This window comes from Halyomorpha halys, unplaced genomic scaffold (genome assembly GCF_000696795.3).
Source record: "Halyomorpha halys isolate HHAL.00 unplaced genomic scaffold, Hhal_1.1 Scaffold696.1, whole genome shotgun sequence".
NCBI lineage: Eukaryota > Metazoa > Arthropoda > Insecta > Hemiptera > Pentatomidae > Halyomorpha > Halyomorpha halys.
Window position 1 is genome coordinate 644,113 of NW_027109229.1, and position 24,020 is coordinate 668,132.

At 31.3% G+C, this 24,020-nt stretch overlaps 1 protein-coding gene across 13 annotated transcripts in view; it reads right to left on the minus strand.

The window, feature by feature from the left end:
- trol (terribly reduced optic lobes) overlaps positions 1-24,020 on the minus strand; it is a gene marked incomplete at its 3' end in the record, with an annotated part of 722,946 nt that overhangs the window by 643,006 nt on the left and 55,920 nt on the right. For all 13 annotated transcript variants that reach the window (XM_067047431.1, XM_067047427.1, XM_067047425.1 and 10 more), the window contains 1 exon segment: positions 23,626-23,698. In XM_067047431.1, the coding sequence (XP_066903532.1) occupies positions 23,626-23,693 (68 nt within the window).

Consider the following 24,020-nt stretch of genomic DNA (forward strand, 5'->3'; position numbering starts at 1 on the left):
TGTACTTAAATATTTTAAATACTCCTTTTTTACATATAGTTAATTTTCCTAAAATTTAATTTTTTTTTAGTTTTAAAAAGATTAAAAATGATTGTTCCATCATTCATAGTAATAATAACAATTCATTAAATAAAGTTAGCTTCCACTTAGCTCGACAATTATGGAAAAATTTTATTCGTAAATATTCAGAGAGTTGATTTTTACTCAAAAGAAATAAATTAGTTCAGCATAAAACCAATCTTAAAATTCTATTACAATCAATAAAAATATAAATCAAAATGACATTAAAATATTCATCTGAAAATACACAATACAAAACAAAGGAATTGTACATATTTTCAAATTTTATATTATGGCATGAAACAATAGTCCGGCAGTAAATGAAATTTACTGCACCCGAGGCTCTGCACTCTGCTTGATGAGTTTTCCCGATTGCATTAATGTATCAGACGAGTGCTCAAGTATTTTTCAGTGTCGATATCATTTGGTAGATTTTATATTATTAAATATAAACAGAAATATGGATCCAGTTATTTCTAATTGATTGGTACTTAGTTGTTGTTGTTGATTGTTGCTTAAAGGCGTAAAACCCTCTGGTCATCAACGCCTATGGCATGATAAAAGTAAAAAAAAAATGTCAATAATAAATAAATAAAAAAAAAATAAAAAAAAAATAAAAAATTCAAAATCAAAGAGGAGTTATAATTTATAAAGAAGGCGACGTGCTTTTAAAAATTCAAATAGTAATGTAATTTTAGCTTCCTTATATGTGAGAGCTTCTGATAAATTGGGGTCAGTCCTATCCTGTTTATCCAGCAAATCGTGAGTACATTCTTCAAAAATATGTCTAATCGTGAGAATGGACTGACAATATTTGCACGTTGGAGGTAGCAATTTTCTGATCAGGTGAGAGTGCTTAATTGGTACTTAGTTGTTGGAAGTTAATGAATGATAAATATCGGAAATTATAGATTATTCATGTGAAATTACAATACTAAAAAATAAAGTAAAATGACTTAAAAAAAAAAATTAACTATAAATAGATTTTTAATAGAATCAATATAATGATAAGTTTGTCATACAATGTCACCGGGTATATCCTACCGTGAGTGAGCATACTTAAGTAGCCATATGAATGAATAAGTAGCCGTTCGATCTCAAATATAAAAATGACAGTTGAAAGGGATGATGACTGCGCACCACTCCACGACACATCACATCATGCCACCCACCGAACCACAACGCTTCTTAACTTTATTCTTTCTGATTAATATTGAACAAAAATTAAAACATATTTTTAAAAAATACAAGGACAATTAATGTTACAAAATATGATCGAACATTAATTTTAGTTCTTTTTGATTTTTCGAAAGCATTTGACCCAGTTAACCTTAAGATCCTCCTCAATTCAACTTCAAAAACCTTTCCATGTCAAATAGTGTCCTGAAGTGGTTCCTCTCCTTACTGTCTCATCGTTCCTAAACAGTCATCATCTCCTTCCTCTCTCCTACACGAGGTGTTCCTCAGGGGTCCTCACTTTCACTAACCCTTTTTTCCATTTATATTAACGATCTTTCTGATCGCAGTCACCACACACAAGTGCCACCTATATGCAGACGATCTTCAAATTTATCTATCCTTTCACCCTTCCGAGATGCTCGAGGCCATTCAAAAGATACAAGAACATATTGATAGCATTGACGCATGGGCATTAAACAATGATTTAGATTTGAATGCTGAAAAAACCAAGTCCATTCTTATTGGTTTCACGCGCCTTCTTCATTCCCTCCCTTACTATCCTCTACTCTTCCTTAACAACCAGCCAATTCATTTCTATCCTACAATAAAAAAACCTTGGAGTTACCTTCGACCAACACCTCTCCTGGAATAATCATATTTCCCAAATCACACGCTAATTCATAACTGTACTCAAACAATTCCTAATATTTCGTCATTCCATTCCTCAGAACACCCGTCAGCTCCTAGTATCCTCTCTCGTCTTCATTCATTAAATACCAGATCCCATCCGATTGATTTATATATGGCCTCCTATAGAACCACATTCTTCAGCAAATCCTTCGGCATACGTGCAACCTCCTTCTGGAATTCCCTCCCCATCTCCATTCGCCAATCCTCATCCATTCTTTCCTTTAAACAGCACCTATTCACTTCCTATTAGGCCATAGTAACTAAACTTCTGCATCACTGTAAACAATATAATTAAGCATACATTGATTAACAATATAAACAGTAGTTAGAATAAGCCAAGATCTCAATGTAATTTCATTTTGCCTACTGGAAACTTTTAAATGCTTGCCAGACAAAAATCATAATTTATGAACCATGTATTTATTCTTAGGAGACGTATGTCCCAGAATAAAATTATTATTTCATTTCATTTGATTATGTCTTTACCATAATCAGAATCCATAAACTATGAAAACCGATAGTAACAGAATACATCCTTTTACACCCGTATGTACATAGTTTTTATAATAAACCCCATAAAAAAATTGTATTGGTGGAAGAATGTCAAATTAAACCCCATAAAAAAATTGTATTGGTGGAAGAATGTCAAATTAAACTTGTTTTAATACAAAAATTAAACGTATTTACATCATTTCACTACTTTTTAATTCATTTAACAAAACCATAGATTTTTTTTAAAGTTTAAGTTCCTATATAATGAATTATTTATGGTTTTTTTTTTTTACATAAGAATTGTGTGTGATGAGAACTTAAGTTTTCCTGTTCCTTAAAGCCTAAAGGGACAAAGGGACACAGCCTTTACAAAGCCCCTTCACTAGAAACAATGAAAATTAAAAAAAATAAATTAGGAAATTGGATTGTTGCTTATTGAATTTTACGCTCTTGTCTTCTCTATATAACCAAGGAGAGGTGAGTAACCATTTTTAACGGGAAAATATTTAAGATTTCTAGTTGTACAACAGCTCGGTCGAAATAAAGTAAATTATTTCACCCCAATTTTTTTTATTATTTTAACGAAAACTACGTATAGTTACTAGTCTGTCTCATAAGTCTGCCAACTATAGTTAGGAGGAATAAAAAATTGCAGCTGTTTTAAAACGTTCAAAAAATTTTTAATTTGGATTTTTCATATCATTAAAACTATCTACAACATTAGAAAACTTAATAAAAAATCATTTAATGGGGAATAAATTTTCTCAAATATGAACCCTAAAAGAGCTATTTACGTTTAATAGAGTTTCTTAAAAAAACAACATTTCATAACGAAAAATCAGTTGTTAGCGAATTCATCTTAGGAAAACTATATTGGAGGGATCATTAAAGTAATGATGTCAGTCAGCACTAAAATTAAAGCTAGAGTACTATAAAGCATTTTATAATATTTATCTTCGTAGGAGTATTATTATTTATTTATTTTATACCATATCGGTCTGGTGGGCCTTACATGGTTGATATTAATGTTACATTATTTTTTTTTTTTTTTAAGCAAATGATTATGGGTAGGGTATAGTCTTTTTTTTTTTTTTTTTTTTTTTTTTTTTTTTTTAACCGGCCAAGAAGCACCGCGGCCTCAGAGGGCCTATTGTACGCCGTCCCTCCTCTGCTCAAAACAGGCCAATTGCCTTTGCAAATCTGGATACTGTATAGGGATCCACAGTTTCGCAAAGTTTGGGATCCAAGATACAATCATTACAAAGATGAGGAATCGCGTTCTTGCCACTGCATCACATTTACACATGATGTGATAGGCAGTCTCTTCCTCCTTTCTGCAGAACCTGCAGATAGGGGACTCTGTCAGTCCCATTCTATAGAGATGTTTATTTAACTGACAGTGTCCTGTATATAGTCCTGTCACCCATCTTAGAATACCCATATCCATATTTAGAAGGCAGTTGCTTCTTTTCGGACAGGGTCCTTTAACCTTTAGGGGTATAGTCTTACAAAAGACAATCCTAAATATATACAATGTTATAATTAAAAGAAAAAAAAGATAAAATAAATAGATAAGAATAATGCTTCTTAATAAAAGAGAAAAGTAAAATTAATGACAAGAAAAGAATGATATTTGTAGACTTTACAAAACAAACAATTGGCCTCTAATGGTAAAAAGAAACAAGTTAATTTAAAAAAGGGACGAGAAAAGAATAAAAATAGGGGTAGTGTGAATAATGAATTAATAAATATAGAATTTATAACAGAATGTTTTGCAGCAGTCTGGGCTTCGGTCTTCGGGTTGTTCGTAGGAGCAGAAGTTTTTATGACAAAATTCTTTCACAAAATATTGATTTCTAGTTGTTTTTGAGAAACATTTTTATTTTTGAAAAATTATATCTCAGAAACCAATAGACGTGCAGAGGTCAGCTACACTCAAATTAAAGCTAGCTAATTTATTATAAAGAACTTAAAACTTGTTTTAGTTGGTGTAGTTGTATTCAAAGTATTTGCTAAAATACATTTATTTCTAGTAGTTCGGAGAAAATTAATTGTGTTTAACGTTTTGCAACAGCCTTCATTTTTTATTCTCCCAAATTATGGTTGGAAGATTCATCAATTTTGACGAGTTACTATACCTAGTTTTTATCAAAGTAATCCAAAATTGGAATGAATTAACTGACTTTTTTTTCCTTCTTGGGTGGGCTCTTGTACTATAGAGATTTTAAACACTACCACAATAAAGCCAGGACTTTAATCATCCTTAGGAGTAATCATTTAGAAATCTGAAATTATCGTTCATTTCATCAATCACCTAAGTAGTATACGGCCTAAGGCAGTAGATTTTTTTTGGCAGTAAATGAAAATTCAGATTTTTGGTTGTATAAATCAAGGACATCTTCCTTAAGTAGTAGTAATAATAATAATCCAGTACTATTATATACTGAAATCACAAAGTACATCATAACGATGGCTAAGTGCGAGTATTATTAGAGCAGCGTAAGGCTTCAAAAAAAATTTTAGTATGATTTTCCCTTTAGTTTATTTTAGAATTTTGAAAAATATTGCTATAAATACTCACATTTTAGAATGGAGCTTGTAAAGTCGAAACATCGTTCTTTGTTAAATAATCGACATTTTAGAAAATTCTAGTGGGTTTTTTTTAGAAAAATTTAAGATTTTCGTTAGATGTTATTTTTATTAAATAGGTATTTATTACTAGATCGTTTCAAATGAAATGTCATTTTTCACAGAAAAGATTATTTAGTAAGTCAACTTAACTTATCAAATTTTCAATTCCAGAACTCAAAAAGTTAGGGTTTTGTGAAGAAATTAAGTCACAAAATGCATTTTTGACCTAAGAGTCATTTTCAAAAAAGTTACTTGTAAAGAAGTCAAAATTTCTGAAGAGATGGAAATCTGTTGGAGATATGTGTTTAAAGTAAGATCACACCTACACCTACCAGTAAGGACCACCTAGCACAGCTCGTTTAGTTTCTACACTATCTGATGTGAACAATGTGGTCAGAGTTAGTCGTGTATGAATATAAGTTCCTTTCGATAAACCGAATTATTCCTGCAGTTCACCACCACATAGAAACCACTATTTTTTTTTATATACAAATTAACTTTGAATTTTTTTCATTTAATCTCATTAAGTTCATATATGTTGTAATCTAGGAATAACATAGCATTTCCCGATCATCTAGTAAAACATGAAAACCCAGATTGTCTCCCTCATTGGTTTCCTATTAGTTCAAGCGGAGAAAAAATAAGTTGTTTTACCTTGTGTTTTTATCACTTTAATGAGAACGGAATACAGTTAAGAGGCAAAATTAATGACTGCACAAACCATGGTCAGAGAGAATAAAAAAAAATGACGACGGTTACAAAAAATATTTTTGAAATTTTTAAGCAAAGTAAATATTGTGCTTTATTATTTGTAGAAATATACAAAGTATACATTAAAAAGTAAATATTGAAGTGTTTATTGTGCTCGCCCATGAAGTTTATTTGATTCAAGAAAAACTTATCCTAACTACTATTCTTAAAACTGCTCACAAATCATTAAAAAAAAACATAATAATAAAAAAATAAATAAATAAAAAATTGTTATTTAGAGCGGATTAAATTTTCTAAAAAATGAGCTCATTATGTTCAATAGTTCTCGAAATACATATTTCAAAAATTAACATTTTTTTTTTAAATGAGGAAAAATCAATATTATATGAATTAATTTTGGCCAATAACGTGGAAAATACTGCTCCAATGAAGATAAACGTTCCTAATCCTGAGATATTACAGAAATGAATAATTATTTCAGACAATTTATGAGTGAAAATAATGACCAGAAGTACTGACCAATTAATAGATACTGTCTAAGTTATAATTCATTCTCTTGACTCAGTCCGTCTCATGGCCACTGAGGCATCAAACATTGACAGCTTTCTTTAACCGAATTGACGCCGATCACTAAAATTATCATAACTACTTCAACTATTCAATTTTCCGACCTTTCGGATAATAGATTGGATAATTTAATACAAGAGAGAAAATTATACGTTTCAATAGCAGCATGGATTCAAACTTCAACAGTATAGTAATACCTAACTAGCAATGTACTTTGTCCCTTTAGTTAATTTACAGTGCCGTTGATAAACACGAAATGCCCACAAAATAGAGTTTCTGGGAAAAAGAATCGATGACAGACCCGTGCAAAGATAATGCCGTCTGAACTTCGTAGCAATACGCTGTGTAAGTCGTCTCGTTCAACGGTTATTGGAGACTATTCCGATCCTGTTAAGACGATGAACTGTGTAGTAATTATTTCATCAAGCAGATCATTGGTAATACGGATCTGTACTATTTAAACAATTATTAGAATATTTAAAATGAAAGATTATTTCTTGCTTTAGAGGAGATGGTCAGAACAATGACCAAGAAAGAAGAAAAAATAGTAATAGCTATTTATTTATTTTTGACCGATGTTTCTGCCTAGGTAGTAGGTCTTAGGGCCGTCATTTAAGGGGGCCCATGTTTTACACTTCTACCCAACAGCCCTGTTGAAGACCCAATGTAGGCCGAAACGTCAGCAGAATATAAATAAATAGTTATACCTATTTTTTATTCGATCTTGACCGCAGCCCTGACCATCTCCTTAAAATTAACTTACGATCAATCAGCGATTATTTTTATCTTCTACAAATCAACTGTCGAAAATATTTTTAGATTATACTGAACATTTTTTATAAATATAATCATAAAGATATTGCAGTAATTAAATACAATAAATCACAAATAATAAAGCTTTGATAGACTCATACACGACTCCCACGCTTTTTTTTTTTTTTACACGTTCTTCTCAAATATTTTCATATCCAGAACAAAATGTTACAATCATTAAATTCATTTTTTAAACATAATTCAGATTAGTACTATCAAACAACGCTGATTTGAGTGATTTAAATCAGTAAGTTAATGACCGCAGCCTCCTTTTGTAAGTATAAATTAAGTAGGAATATGCGCGACTGAAACGTCATCTTCTTTGGATTTTTCACCTCAATGAAAATATTATTGGCACATAATATTACTTTTTATTTTTTAACAAAAAACAAAAGGGAAGTTTTGGGCGTGATTTGAAGGGTTCGTTACCCACTAAACTTAGCAGAAAACGTGATATTTTGGTCTGGGGTGAGTCCAGAGAGTGAGATGCTGGGTGACCGCGTTTCGTCACGAATCATTTATCATACAAACAACCATTAATTTAAACGGACAAAGTTGCGTCCGATTCTTCACTAAGCCGCTCCCAAACCCAAAGAGAAGAGTTACCACGAAAGGGTGGAGAAATCAAAGGCAAATTTATTTACTCATTATTTGATAATTAATATATTAATATTAACAATACGTATAAGAACCTTTTTTTAAGTCACTCTCAGAATCACTAATGATCACTCACTAAAGTTAAAAGATAAAAATTACGTCCCCTCAGAATCTTAATTCACTCGTACACGAAGGTACTATTTTGGTTATACTATAATTGATGGAATTATTTTTCTAATATTGATGAAAATTTCAAGAATTTTTCGGATTGTTCCTAATTGATGTTATGAGATTCCTCCCAAAATGTTTGCTTACATGTGCCTAAACATATTTCCATCGGAATTTCTCTTCTTCGAAAACGGTTCATACGGTTCAACGGTGTACTCCTTTTTTTTTTATTTCCACGAAAATCTACTCTATCGATTTTATTAAACTCGGTGCGTATTGATCCACCATAATTCATAGTACATTGGTACAATGGATTGACTACCAATATCAACTGGATGTTATCTTCTTTGAAATAGTCTGGCAGGGCTTAAATACTGAATATTCAAAATAAAAAAAATTTCTAAAGTACATTTAATTTGGTTTATTTGAAATAATTAACCTTCTCTTAATGTTAGTAGTAATAAAAAAAATGGACAAATATCAAATATGAAAGAATTTCATAATTAACTAAAGGAAAAACAGTTGTGACAAAAGCCGCGTACATGGACTGCGAAGGGCCGTTCGTTGCGAAGCGAATGGAATCTCCAACTTTGATTGGTTCATGCCCGTTAGGATCCCGCCTAGGGTGTCGACTTTTAGATCTTTGGCAGTCCCACGAACCGAAGACAAGAATCCCCCACTCCCACTATGTTTAGAGTAGATAACCTCCCTACCACCTCCGTTTGTCAGAAATTACCAGAAAGAGGGTCAAAAAAATTTTAAATAACAAAAGAAAGACAGGAAAATCATAAATAGCTTCCTATCCCATTCCATAGTGCATGACTTAGCAGTATTTTGTTAAACTGTTGTATTTTAATCTAATATTGTATTGATAATAGTTTCACTCCTCAACTCTTTTGTAAGAATTTTCATAGCAACAGAAAAATAAAAATTTTAAGGACCTTTAAAAAATGAATGAAAATAAAACATAAAACAATTGATTATTATTAGTTTACTATGGCGGTTAAAACAACAGTCAGATTTTATTTTAATATTATGGGCGAAATATTGACATCATAAATAATAAAGAAATGACTGTTGAAATTTTCAAATACTTAATTCATCAGATAAAATAACAGGTAAATGTTGAGTGATGAGCTCACTAGATTCTTTTATCCAATTTCGTTTCAATTTAATCAATCAAAGCAAATTGCTATTATGAAGACCCGTTCTAATAATAAGAGAATTTAAAAGGAAAAAAATAATATTAAAATTAAAAACATTCAAAAAAGATTTTAAAAAAACATTCAATTCTAGCACTTTGCTAGAATACTAAATCGCATATATAATATTAATAAATAACATAACCCGATGGTATAAGTACATTTCCAATACCTGCGACATGCTCGACATCGCCAGGCCCGGACCAGAGTTCAACGAAACGATTCACTGAACATGGCTTTTTACTCTGATATTCCCCTATATTAAGTTCATTGGAGGTCGTATAGTATGTACTTCGTCGTACTAAATTAAATGGGTTAAGTACGATTGGTAGTAGGAGTAACGCGAATAAAGTATTTTTTTTTTCCTTTTTGTATAATTTAAAAAACAGTAGTTAGAAACTAAAAACTCTACTAAAAAATTATATTTATTCTTTTTTATCATAATTTATAAACAATCCTTTTTAGGTTAAATAGAGCGGCATCGAATGTAATCATCATACTAAATACCAACTGTAAACCTCCTATGAAGTTCGTTTTCAATACATATTGGAAACTTCTACCCTCAGACAAATCCATGACGGTACTCCACAAGGTTCAGTCCTTTCTTCCATTCTGTTCGATTTCTACATTCATGACCTCACACACACCTCCATAGCTATGTTCGCTGACGATACAGCAGTGTTCTCTCAACATAATAATCAATCGAAGCACTCAAAAGTCACCTTCATGAACTAGAACAATATTTCACTAACTGGATGATTAGTCTGAATATTGAAAAATGTAATTAAAAATTTTTACTCTTCGACGCTTACCAGACCCACCGGAACTAATCCTTAAAGGTAAAAATATGATATGGAATTCTGCCAGTGAAACAGTAAGATACCTGGAAATTCATGTAGATCGCTCGCCGCCTTACCTAGAACCACCATATCAACACCAAACTAACTCAAACCTACGCAATGCTATATCCTATCCTAAATAGAAAATACAAATTAAAACCAGAAACAACGGTTCAAATATTTAAAACAATTCCCAGGCCATTGCTGATGTACGGCTGCGAAGTCTGGGGAGCAGCACCCTTTACGAAAAGAAAAAATTACTTTCTTAATTTTATTAACTTCTAAATCTTTACAAAACAAAGTCCTACGAATCGCAGTGGATGCTCCTTGGTTCATAAGAGATAGTCAATTGGATCGGGAATTACATATAGAATCGAGTAGTACATAAAAAAAAAAAAAGGTTCATGAAGTTCCACTACCAGTTGCCGACAGTTAAAGACAGTGACCTACAACTTATGAAACCAAACCTCCACCCGAAGATTAAAGCCCAGGCTGCAAATTTTATTGTTCACAATACTTTCATTTTACTTATTATTATTTTATTTCTCTTCTTTTTTTTTCGATATTAACTTTTTTTACTATTAGAAGGTAATTGTTTGTTTGTTAGGTCTACATTGTATATAGTTAGGGGTGACTTTTGTACGAGGCTATACCCTTCATCATAATCATTTAAAAAAAAAATAAATATATATAAAATCTCACGGAAAAAATAAATATATATAAAATCTCACGGTATAAATAATATATAAACAATATATAAGGTCCACCAGGCCGATCTGGTATAAAATAAAAAAGATACATATTGGCATTTCTACATTGGCTAACCTATATATGGAATATATAGTAAGGTTAAGTATTGCCATCGTAATAAATTTCGATTTCTTTTATTTTATTTTTTTTTTTAGTTTTATTTTTTTAATACTTGATGAAACAGAATTATATATGTAAATTAGTGATATCTATGGAGTAGAATTTATAGACGATTAATAATCAGGCTTTATGAAACTTTTAATAGATTTTTTAAATAGTGTCTTCTCTTTTGTATTTTTTTTTTTTAAATCAAAGCTCAAGTACCCTAAATATTGAACCATAACAGATCCCTACTAATCAAACCGGATTTAAAATGTTGCAAGGTTTTTACCAAGAGAGCCACGCCAAAGATGGTAGCTCTGACAGTAATCTAAATTGGAATGAGGACAGAGGAAAGATTATCCCAGCATGAAGGATACCGATTGTATACACAGTTCATTTTTCGTACAGCGCGATAGCTCATTAACGAAGTATAAATAAATAAATAAGAAATCAGAAGTTAAGTATTTAAAGGAATTGTTTTTGTTGAGATTAACCCGACCAAGTGAGCGCGCAGTAGTCTCCATCAACCATACAATGCCACCGTAATACAATAGTCCGGCGTTGAACGTGACGAAATAGAGCTCAGGAAGAAGTCTTACGCAACTTTGATTAACTTCCTTTTAGTCGTTGTTTCCTTATGATCTTTTCTTTACTTCAGTTTGATTGTCATTGTGAAAATAGTATGACATATGTGATCGGATGAGATTAGATTCCGTGTTAAGTTTCTACTCATATTTTATCAGAAATCGTTAGTACAGATAAAATAAGACATACAAAAAAAGTAGAAGTAACAATTTATAATATTTCTTTTATGATTACAATGAAAATTTCAAAAGAGTCTATAAAAATTCCTAGTATTTTAAAGTGAGGCGAAAAAAAAAAATGTGGGAGTTTTAGTATAGAAGAATATTAGTTTTACTATTAGTGGTGTATATTTCTTAAATACCGTAAAGTAAGGTATCCAGTTGTGGTGACTATGTTAAAAGACGTTTTCAAGTTTGAAACGTTCTGAGGGGCTTGAAAAAGGGAGCCAGACAAGTACTGAAGGTTTCATGAGGTTGCCCTAGCAGTTTCAACAGATGGATTTGCATAATTTCTTTTTACCGATCGTGCGGGATGTTGTTCGTAACTTCACAATAACACAATATTCGACTTAATCTTCCAAATTTCTGTTGGCGAATCCTCATCGTTGTGGAGTGTTCATCTGAGTAATTTTTCTTTGTTAAAAATTTATTCTTAAATGGATACCGATATAGATTGCAATTATTCTATGAGTTTACATTAATTCAACCAGAACATGTGCCTTTTATAGCGGATATTTTGTACACTATCTAGGTATCAATTTCACCCTGAGAATGATTATGGTACAAACTTGTTTAAACAAATTGGCCATTTTTTCATTCTTTTTGCCGAACAGCAGTGTAACGAAATTCCTCATGTCTACAAGAAGAAATTAGAAGGACGTTCCTACCGGAATTATACCAAAGAAAAGAGACTTCAACATTCAAGAGAAGGAGCTCTTTAAGTGAGGTCAAGGAAAAACCGAGTGAATGTGTTCCGGGGGGGGGGGAGGGAGAGGGGGTGTTGACATATTCCTGGAGTAGGCCCCACATTTTGTTATGGTTCCTGGGATAGGACCCAAATTTTCTTCTGGGTTACGACTCAAATTGAAAAATAAATATTTTCATCAGGCAATTAATTCTGCAAAAGGTACAAAAAATGGCTTTTTAAACAAAGAAATCTAAAAAACCAATCTCGGGTGCAATAATTTGATAAACATTGAATATAAATTTTAAGGTTTATATTTTATTAATAAAGTAGTTGGAAGACATACCAATTTACTTACTATAGTATAAATAATTCACAACAATGAAAATCTTTAAAAGTAAACATCTCCAAAACAAAGCGTAGATGGACATACCTACCTACATATCATTTACTAGTTTTGGAATCCTTGATTCACATTTTAAGTTTGGAAACTTAATTCTGAAAAACCCTGGATATTTCTTCAGCTGCAAAAATCCCAGGGATATAAGAGCCTTGTACAATTTTCAACAATAGTTAGGCCTTTCTTATATTCTTTATTAACTAACAGAGATGTAGGAAATCTTAGAGAGCTTTCAGGGATCACCGCAAAATTAAAAATAAATCAGGGATATTTTCGTGTATCTCCGCCTACAGCCACACAGAACCACTCAATAGCATGCACTGATCTCACTGCTATATCCGAACATAATAGGCGCCTAATCACATACCATCAGAGGGAGCAGAGGCGTTGAGGTCTCTCTTTCGTCATTCAACAGATGTCGGCGCCATCACTTCAGTCACTATCTCAGCGATAACCAGTGAGTGAGAAAAACTGAAGTGTTAATAAGCGTGACCTTTTGGTTATCAAACAAATATTGGGTGGTCGGAGTGTATTTTGGCGCCCGAGATATCGAGGTAAAAGCTTTTAGCAAAAAATAAAGTTATGGAACAGGTCAATCGAAACCCTCTAAGAAGCGAGGATGTCATGTCATTCTAATTAACTTCCTTTTTTAATTCTAATTTTTTAGAGTGCATCATGTTTTATTTATATTGTTGACTCTTCAAACCTAACCATATTTGGGCATTAACAGTGAAAATCCTATTTTGTTCCAAGTTAACAAGGCAACTCTAGTGAATGAAACAAAACTAATTTAAACCAAAAAATGTTCTGAACAAAAAAAAAAAATTACAAATTCATATTTGAGAACCACCTGAAAAAAAATATATTAGACAAATTCTGCCTCTAACATCTCCAATTATAAGTTTTAAACTTGGGGGAAGAGTATAATGGAGGGGGTAAGAAAAGCCCATAAGGTAGGCCTTAGTATGAACTCCAGGGCGTGAAAGAGGAGAAGGAGCCAATTACCGACCTTCAGTTCCAGTTTAACTTACAAAGGCGAAAATCACAACTAACCTTAGTGTAAACTGAGCTCCGAGGGTGGATATAATAATGCCCCTGGACCTCATCCTCAAGGAGGATTTCGTGAAGTACGAAGTAAAGGGGCAGGGGCTGGTAGCGCTACCGGAGGGACTTCGGGAGAGGATTGGCGAGACTCCGAACCTATAGAAAAAGATGCTGCGGAAGGATACCATTGAAGAATGGAATATACGGTGGCTGGCGAGCCAGAATGGGGCCATTCTGAAGAAGTTCTTCCCTACCATCCATTCAAGACCGAGAGCGGGGTGGGTTCTCCCAGATTATTGGGTCTCGCAGATCCTGACGGGGCATGGTGGGTTCCGGGGAAAGCTGCAAAGCTTTAGGAAGAACATCGACCCCCGGTGCCCTGCGTGTAGAGCATGTAGTGTTGGATTGTACAGCCATGGAAGGACATCGTGCCAGGTTGTTGAGGAAAACCGGGATATTTGCACACGCCGAGTCAAACTTCCCTCTTCTCATGGAGGAGGAGAATTATCCCTTCTTCAGGGAGTTCATCTACGAGTGGAAGGAGGCCCGATTCACTTTTCGATAGGCAGGGCTCGACCACCCGGAATCGGTGAGCCACCAATACAAGAAGATTAAGATGAAGAGCAGACGCAGACTGAGGCCAGGACGGCTGGACCAGGCTGCGTGCGGGAGGATGCATCCGGACGAATGCAGGTGGATAAGGGGCAGCCCATTTAAAAGTCGCTCGAGGGCTGGGCTGCACCACGGTTGAACTCCAATAAAAAAATATTTTTTGATAATTATAAAATTGGTAAAATAAATAAACCATGTCTGTTATTGCCGCTATAAATTTTTTTTTATCTTAATTTTTTTTTCTGTCTTCATCTTTTTCTTAAATCCACTTTCTTTTTTTTCTATTAGAAGTCAATTATTTATTTTGTTAAATCAATAAATGTCATTATTTTTGTCATTATCTTTACTTTTATCTTTTATTAAGAATTATTATTTTAATCTATTGATTTTTTTTAATTTGTTGTTTTCATTGTATATAGTTATGGGTCTTTTGTATGAGACTATACCCTCTTCATAATCAATTGGTGAAAAAAAAAACAATTAAATAAATCAATAAATAAATCCAATGGAATAGGTTTCAAAAATAAACGTTAAGGTACTGCTACGAATTTGCCAAAGTATGGATGAGTAATTTAAATTGGTTAGTACAAGTTGCCTGAATTTGTGACCTAACCGTGAAGGAATTTTTAGGCACACATCAAAGGGCAACGTTATGATGCATCTACACGTTTTTTCTTAGTATAGTTTTAGAACTGTTAACAGAAAAATATGTGTGCCCTCCGTGTTTTAGTTAATTACAAAATTTTCCCAGCCTTAGAAATGAAAAATAAACATAGTTAAATATTACATATATTATGTCTATCAATTGTGTGAAAACACATTCTTTCAAATTATATCATTTTACCTCAATTTTTTTTTTTTAAGTATGTTAAATGAATTAGTTGAGAAAAAAAAGAAGAAGGAATTGTATAACTCAAATGAGATACAAGGAAATGTTTTGATTACTCGAATGGGCGAGGAGAAACTGGAAGTAATAAAAAAAGCGCCCCTCATAGAAGATTCATCTTTTTTTTGAGAACAATTAAAATAAATACACGCTAAATGTGAGCCACCATAGAGCACCACTCCTTACAAGTCACTGTTTAGAAAGAGGCTTGCCAACTGCCTCAGATAAACCATTTGTGAGTGCTTGGTCTAAACAAATAGTCCCTTTCGCAAATAAATCTTCAAATCCTCTACACAGTGTTTAGTTTATCAAATAGGCCTAGTTTCTTGCCGGTCGGGCTAAAAATATCTTTTAGCCTAAACAGTTTCATGCCTCTTTGAGGCTGGTGCTAGGAAGTGAGTTATGGAACATGAGCCACTGAATCGACAAAGGATGTAGTGAAAGTGGTAGCCTGCGAAACATTACAGCTAGTTTACATGTTTCAGTTTGCTTAAGTGTGTTTGCGGATGGTCGAATTACTTCTATACTATTTACAAACGTAAAAACTGAAGCACAATATGGTTAACATTGTTTAAACCGAAGTGTTTAGAGAAGGAAGCACTCTTGATCGAATAACATAAAAAAACCGAAAAAAAAACCTCTACATCAAATGAAGGTTCAGGGAATCAGTAAATAGTGAAGAAGTAGTGTTTTTTTGAACACAGGTTGTGTAAGGATCATGCTCCGCGGCCAAGTGTTACCTCCAGTTAAGGGTGTCTTAATTAAAAGTAAAATAATGATTATATATCATTATAGATTATCATCCTGGCATCCCTTGAACAAAATACATGAAATATAGGATACTTTATCTCTATAAAGTGTGACCTAGAAGGGTCCTCGAACCCACAGGTTTGACTCACAGCTAAAGTAACAGCATAAATAATTATGTCAAAACCGGATCTGAGAGATTGTAACGCAGTGCCTTAATTACTGAGCTATCCCGTTCCATGAATAACTTGAAAATTTCTGAAAAATATTTTTAAAATTCAGTTAAATCTATAATATATATATATTTCCTTACTGATTAAACATTCATTCATTGGCATATACGAAAATAACAATTTATACCTTACATATGAACAAGTAACATAATAATTCAATAAAATCAATGAATTAATAATTTTGATAGTACTTTCAAAAATTTTTCGCTTTATGGTAAGTAAAAATATTTACTAATTTAAATTATTTATTACCAGATCCACCAGATACGACGGAATAAATTTAGACAAACAGCTAACTTGGAATCTCATCATTGAATCAAACACGAAAAGAGAGGAAACTGCTCGTCGATTTCGACTATTACAACAATTACTTGACAAACTGTTCAAGCTTCGAATTCATTACAAAAGACTCATTTACATGACTAAAAAAAAGTCTATTTGCAGTAATGGAGCGAGTCTTTGGAGCTCGACTAAACCTTAGAATTCCTCTCGTATCCAATTTACATACAATCCAAAATCCATCGTAAAATCCACAATGCTTTATCACAAATAAAATTATTCTTTAAGAATTTAATGTTCCATATCAAGCCGGTAACGCTTACGTAATGAACTCCCTTACCACATAAACCATAATGATGCTCTGAGACTTCTGAAAAGAAGATGGCCACAAGACTTTCTAATATAGACAGGTTATTGGAGTACTAACTATGGGAGGTTTCTTTACAAATATTTCATGATATTAGACATTAATAACTTTTACTTATTGTCTTGTTTAAATACAGTAAATTTCAAAAAATTAAACAAGAAAAAACTACTAAATTCTCAACAATATTTCTTGTGATAAAATAAAGTAGTGAAAAGTCACTGTGATTAATAGATTTAATTTAATGTGAACAATGGGCATAATAGGGTAATTTTAACCTGGGTAGAATAACCTGCATAAAGTTTTTTAAAATTGATGTGATTATAATTTGTTTTGAAGATTGTCTTTAAGGAAGGCCGAATTGGCCGAAACGTTGGACTTATAAACAAATATAGAATTATTTTACCAAACAATAAACCGTAAAGTTCATTTTTTTTAAAAAAATTAAAAACAAATTCAATATATTGCCAAGCCGCAAGACAATATGATTGCGATTATACTTAATACAATAATGCTCAAATATATTAATATTTACTGCCTAAAAATTGAAATAAATAATAATAATAAAAAATAATATTATAATTCATATTAATTTAATTTAGTCTTTTAAGGTTATTCTTTTGAGGTTTCACAAGTTCTAAAAATATAACACACATTATGAAATGACAATAAAGCATATACACCAGATTTAATGCTTCGATTTTATCCCTAAGTTTTAAGAATTCAAATCCATAATTTGATTTTCACAATGATTCTTTTTGATTCCTAGCTTTCTTATTAATTTTAGTTACATTTTTCAGTAAAATTTGTAATTTTATTTTTATTATTATTATTTATTTACTTTTTATTTTTAGTTAATATGTATATATGGTATAATTTTGTACTTATATCCCTAATACCTATTGCCCTTTTATGTGGCAAAATGTATTATTCTAATAAAGGCTTTTAAAAAAACAAACTTTCAATTGACGTTTAGAAACCATTTAAAATGGGTTTTCTGATCAGATTTATATATGTTTAATAATACGATTACGTTCTTTATTTATGATTTATAATTTAAATTGATAATAAACATTAGCACATTATAAAGTATAATTATTTTTGGGGATTCTCTAACTTTTAGTATATCATATGTTATGAATGTTTTTTAGGCCAAATCATCATATTTCATTGATTATGAACTTTTTTATATAATAAACGCTATGAATAAGAATTACTATTAATAGATAATTCCATTAAAAATTATTTAAGCTGAAATTTTCAATTGGTGAACATTTGATGATAATAATAAATGATTTATTTATTGTATCAATACATAAATCATGTATAAAGGGATAAGCAACAGTTGTCATGTATATAATCAAATGCCTTTTTTCATCAACTATTCATATTTATTTCATTCGTTGATGGAACAAGCTAATCAATATTCAAACGAATATGCATAAATTAATGGCTGAATCGCATAAATAAACATATATCGTAATGTTTATTTATTTAAAATATGAATAACAAATCCAATATACCGCTGAGCCAAAAGGAAGACGATTACGTCTAATACAATAAAACAGAATAACTATATGTGCACGTGGGTGTATGTATTTTGGTATATATGTATGTGTGCGTGAGTTTATATATTGGCTAAATATGTAAGTGTGTGTATGTATATAATTATGTAAGTTTATACACACAGATGCGTGCATGTTATACATAGATATATGTGTTTGTATGAAGCTTTATAATGATAACAAACCATAGGCGATAATGACCAAAGGGTTAACTCATCTAAATAAGGACAAAGAAACAAACAAAACAGCAAATAATATTACTACAAGAAATAATTATTTTCTGTTTTTGTATGGACCCTATGCATTTATTACAACTACATATGTTTAATAAATAATTTAATAAATTAAAAAAAAAAAGATTCATTAATTAATGACCTGTTAGGAAGATTATCAATGTTTTAAACCGCAGACTGGTAATTTAGCGTAATGAAGGATTTAGAGCCACGGCCAGCGAAAGACAAATTAATTAGCTGATTGCTCAGTTTGATTAACAATGACAGAATGCATTAGAGCCACCATTGTATTTTGTGCCACTCTACTGCTCTACTATATTATATAGTACATAAAGGGAGTTAAAACAATTATCCGTTAAATATTAAACCAATTTTAATTTTTAAGAAAAAAAAATTATAAATAAAAATTAAAGTAAAATATACCATATTTCGAATGTAAACTCAGAAATGTAATAGAAAATGCATGAAAGTGAAAGTTTCGAAAAGATATGGTACTACTAGGAGCGTCAAGGTGTTGTAATCTAAGTGATACAATGCGTAGGAAACGTAATAGGGGCACGGAACAGATTTGGGATGGAAAACGACAGTAATCTTGTAATTTAAGAGAACGCGTCCATATTCATGAAATCTTATGTATCGGGAATGAACTAAGCTTATTACAAAAAAAAAAATAGAATCGATGTTCTAGAAAATATCATGCATATATTATTTTTGTTTTTAGACATTGTTGGACAATTACCAACCAAACTGAATTCTTTCACGTGTCATTTCGCCAATAAAGGTCTCTTCAAAAAAGAAAAAGACATAATGACATAAAAAAAATAAAACGAAGGTACATCTCACGTCAATACAAAGACCTCCGGACACAAACTAAAAAATGTTTTCTTAAAAACAGCTGATAAAAGTTAAATTCAAATAGCTTGTTATATTACTATGTAAAAAACTTAAATATGACCCTTGTAGTACGCAAACGGCAGATTTTATATGAAAAATATGTTTTCTCCATAACTCCATAAGCCAAGTCTGTCAAGGAAAAATATTCTGTACTCAATTTTGATATATTTCTTACCAACAGTTTTAGCAAATATAATGATAGCTACTACTTGTACGAAGATAAACGTTAGTAACTACTTATAACACTTTAAACTAAGTTTAGTATATTACACGAAATGTTTAGCTAGTGCTCATATTTCAGCAAATTTCCTCTAATTTAAATGATGTTTTATTAGCTTTTCTAGTGTTTTAGGTATAGTCAACGATATAGAACTTCAAATGAAAAATTATTTTGGATTTTTTTTAGGAAGTTTAATGATATTGATTTTTTTTTAAATTGTTGAGGTGAAGAAAAACTTCCAAATAGAATATAACATATCCTATATTTTCATTGTACAACGTTTCGGGACAATTGTCCTATACTCATGCACTTTTACAACCCTTAAATTAAGTTATTCTTATTAACATTTGTTATCTATGTTATATGTATATTTAAAATTCTTGTTATCATATTTACCACATAGTTGTCATATTATTCAATTTACATATTGAAATCTTCTCATTTATACAATAATACATAGTTTAAGATTGTTTTATACCAGTAATTATACATAATTTTCATTAAAGTAATAAAAAATTGGGGTGAAATACCTGTATTTTTTTCTCTTGGGATCTTGTACTATAATGAAAAGGTAGAGAGAATGAATTTTGTTGATCAACCGATACAAATGTGATTTAACGCGACAAAAAACAATTCTTAGAGCAATATTGACTACCCACGTTGCAAGTAGGATCTGACAAAGCTATTGAATAATGTTTTTCTTCGGTTCATTGTCTTTATTCAGTTCAGTCAAGAATTGAATAGTATCTTTATAATTTCATTAGTACAACTCTTTTACAATATATTTAATTAAACTGAATCGTTCATTGTACAATAGGGGCTGTGTAACAATTTTTAGCATTTACGGGGTAAGGAGACTACTTGCAACGCACTTGAGGTAAAAGGATATAGGCACTAATTCGTGTTTATTAGAGATTCGTAAGTCACAAACTCAATTACTTTGTGAAGAATGCAATAAATGAAATTGCTCAATGTTGGATTAAACATAGTGTAGCTCCTTTCAACAATTAGCCATTCGATCGTAGTCAATTAATTTTTTTTTCGTATACCCTGTTTTCTCTTTTTAAAAACTAAATTTATTTGTTTGTATTTTTCAATTAAATTACAAAATTTAAATTTCTATTTGTAATGTACAAATTCTTTTCAACTGTTTTGCTAAATTGTCATAAAACGTTTTTGTCGCTTCCGTCTGTTAAAAAAATGTGCTGAGGTGCATTAAGCAAGTGTACTTTAGTTTGAAAATTGTTTCATTCAAATATGAACTAATGTAATTAAAAACTGACTATTCTCATAACAACCAAGGAAATAAGAGAACATATTAATCTATTGATTTTACTTTATTTCTTCGCACCTGTCTTCAATTATACACAACCATAAAATGTGATATCTTGCTAAATAGAGAAAAATAGCCAGTAGCCATTGGTACCTCCTCCTGACTTTGCATAATTTAAATTGTTAACTAAGGAGATCCCTTATTCAGCTCCTTTTTAGTCTTCGGTACGTGTTGTTGGGAATGTTCGTGGTATCTGGTGGGGGGAAATCCGAAGACAGCTGGGCGAGGCGAGCTGCAGAGAAGATCCCCTGGACAGGAAGAGACGAAGGGGGAGACAACGCAAGCGCTGGGCCGACGAAATAACAAAACAGTGTGGCGGGTCATTATGGATGAGGCACGCTCGAGAGAGGGAATTGTAGAAAACTAATGTCAGGAACTCCTGCTTTAAGGATCGGCTCCCACAAGAGAAGGTCTATGTTCGACGTATATATTCATTTTAATTTTTTTCCAAAGAGAGATTTATTTTTTTATTCACATATAAATAAAGACATATTATTAGAGTTTGTCATGAAATGTCTTGTTTTAATATGGTAATTTACAGTAAGTCTGAGTGCTATGTTCTGTTACTGACGTACCATGAAGATCGTGTAATCTGACGTAGTGTATTTGATTAAAATGTTTGTAGTTATGTGTGTTTTTTTGCTGCTAAATTGAGTTTATTTATGGGATTTTCGATTTAATACATTGGATAAATATTTCCCTCAAGAATGGTATATCATATGTTTATATTACTACTTTTATTCCCCGAAATTCGTTTTTAACATGTCAATTATTTTTCCTTTAGTTGATTATCAAATTCTATCATAGTCCCACACAGTCCCAGCTATTTCAGTAGGCAAGCTGGATACAAACAAGCTTATACTAAACAAAATTTAATCGTTAATAGATTGAAATGAAAATTGTTATTGCCTTTTTCGAGGAAATGTATAAATTTGATGGTAAAGTTTATTTTAACGAAAAAATGGCAGTAGCATCACAATCATATAAACATATGCTTATATGCTTGTGATGCTACTGCGATTTTTAATATGTTAATTAATAAATATGTAATTTTAGTTTGGTACAACTTTTTGTTCTTGAGATAGGCTACAGACACACAGACAGCCCATTTTATAAGACTTGATTGTTTGAAGTCAGAGACGTTAAAACGAAAAATCCGACGAAAAGTCGATATTTATCACGATAACAATAATTTATAATTTAAACATTTATTTTCGTAGTATGAATTCGGCAGTGGCTGATAATTATTTATTCTGTTAGTTGTAAATCAGCGGGGTTCGGGTGTCTTTCTGAGACATCTGAGCACACTCAGTCTCTTTAAAAAGAGTTAACTTACTTAAAACTTAATTAAGGAAAAAATCTAGAGTTTGTGCGTGATATTGAACAAACCACCCACCTCGTAAAACCGTTGTTCAGGAAACAGTACTTCCTTACCGGTACGGGTTTCAATTAATGTTATTGTAGTTTTATGCATTATTTTTTTAAACACATTTATGCAAAGTTTAATAACAAAGTTTGTAATATTTTCCAATTCTTAATATTGACCACATTGGTATCTCATTGAAGTTGATTTTTGAAGTATCAATACTTATTACTTAGGTAATAAGTGAGAAAATGCAATATTTTCTAATAAATCTATCTTGAAATTAACCAAATAAATATGTAAGGTACTACAAATGCACTGTGTTTTAACTTATAACTTATTGTTAGAAGAAACAGATTTAATACAGCTCAGTTTTTCTCATTGAAATGACTAAGAAAAACTGTCCATTGATATTTAGTAAGACAGATAAAAATCAGTGTCTAGTAACCAAATAGCCAAGAACACCTTTCTGAACGCCAACGTCAAAACAGTATTTTATTTTATTTAATCTTCAATCGGTAACACAAAATCACCGGTATAGCAAAACATGGAGCAATAAACAATGGAGTTATTGTAAACAATGTTAACACCGCCGTTAAACTCAATAACAATGTAACTAGAAACACCCTGATGGGGTGTTGATGACAGGGTCAGAACGGGAGTAGAATTGAACCCCGAATACAAAGATATACTTGACTATAAACACATATATATAAAGTGAAGTCTATCTTTGTATTCGGGGTTCAATTCATAGTATTTTTCGTTGTTTTATATATATATATCTCTTCCTTTTTCGTTGGCCCTTGTCCTTCTAGAAAACACACTTCTCTACGTCTCCCTGTCTTAGGATACTGCTTTTCAGTTTGCTACATGCAGCTCTTTCGCATCTCTGTTGATTCTGCCTACTCATCTTGCATGTATATACAAATATATACTATAGTTTAGAACCACAACTTCTGTTAAGTAAAAACCACCATTTATTATAAAAATGTTAAGTGACTTTTATTTCTCCCGTTCGTTAATCCGATTTTTTCGTTAAACTGGTTTAGCTAATCTAATCCGAACTAGTTAAGATTAGTGAGATTTCACTGTAGTGCATCTAATTTTTAATCCATTCAATAGAAAAATCATATAAAAAATTAATATATTTTAATAAATTACTTACATTTATTTGCTGGTGGGTCTGTGTGGCGAGTAGCAAGATAGAAAGAAGTATCAGCGGCTTCCTCATTTTAACTGAAACATGAAATGTATTTTATTAAAATTTAAGATTTCACTAATATAATGCTAATTACAATAATACTATGCTATAATGTTACTAAAAATATATACAATACCTAAAATATTTTTATCCTACATTAATACGAATGATTACGAGAAGAGATAACATAGGATATAAAGAGGACACACATATATATATATATATTTATTCAGTTCAGTCAAGAATTGAATAGTATCTTTATTTAATACAATAATGCTCAAATATATTAATATTTACTGCCTAAAAATTGAAATAAATAATAATAATAAAAAATAATATTATAATTCATATTAATTT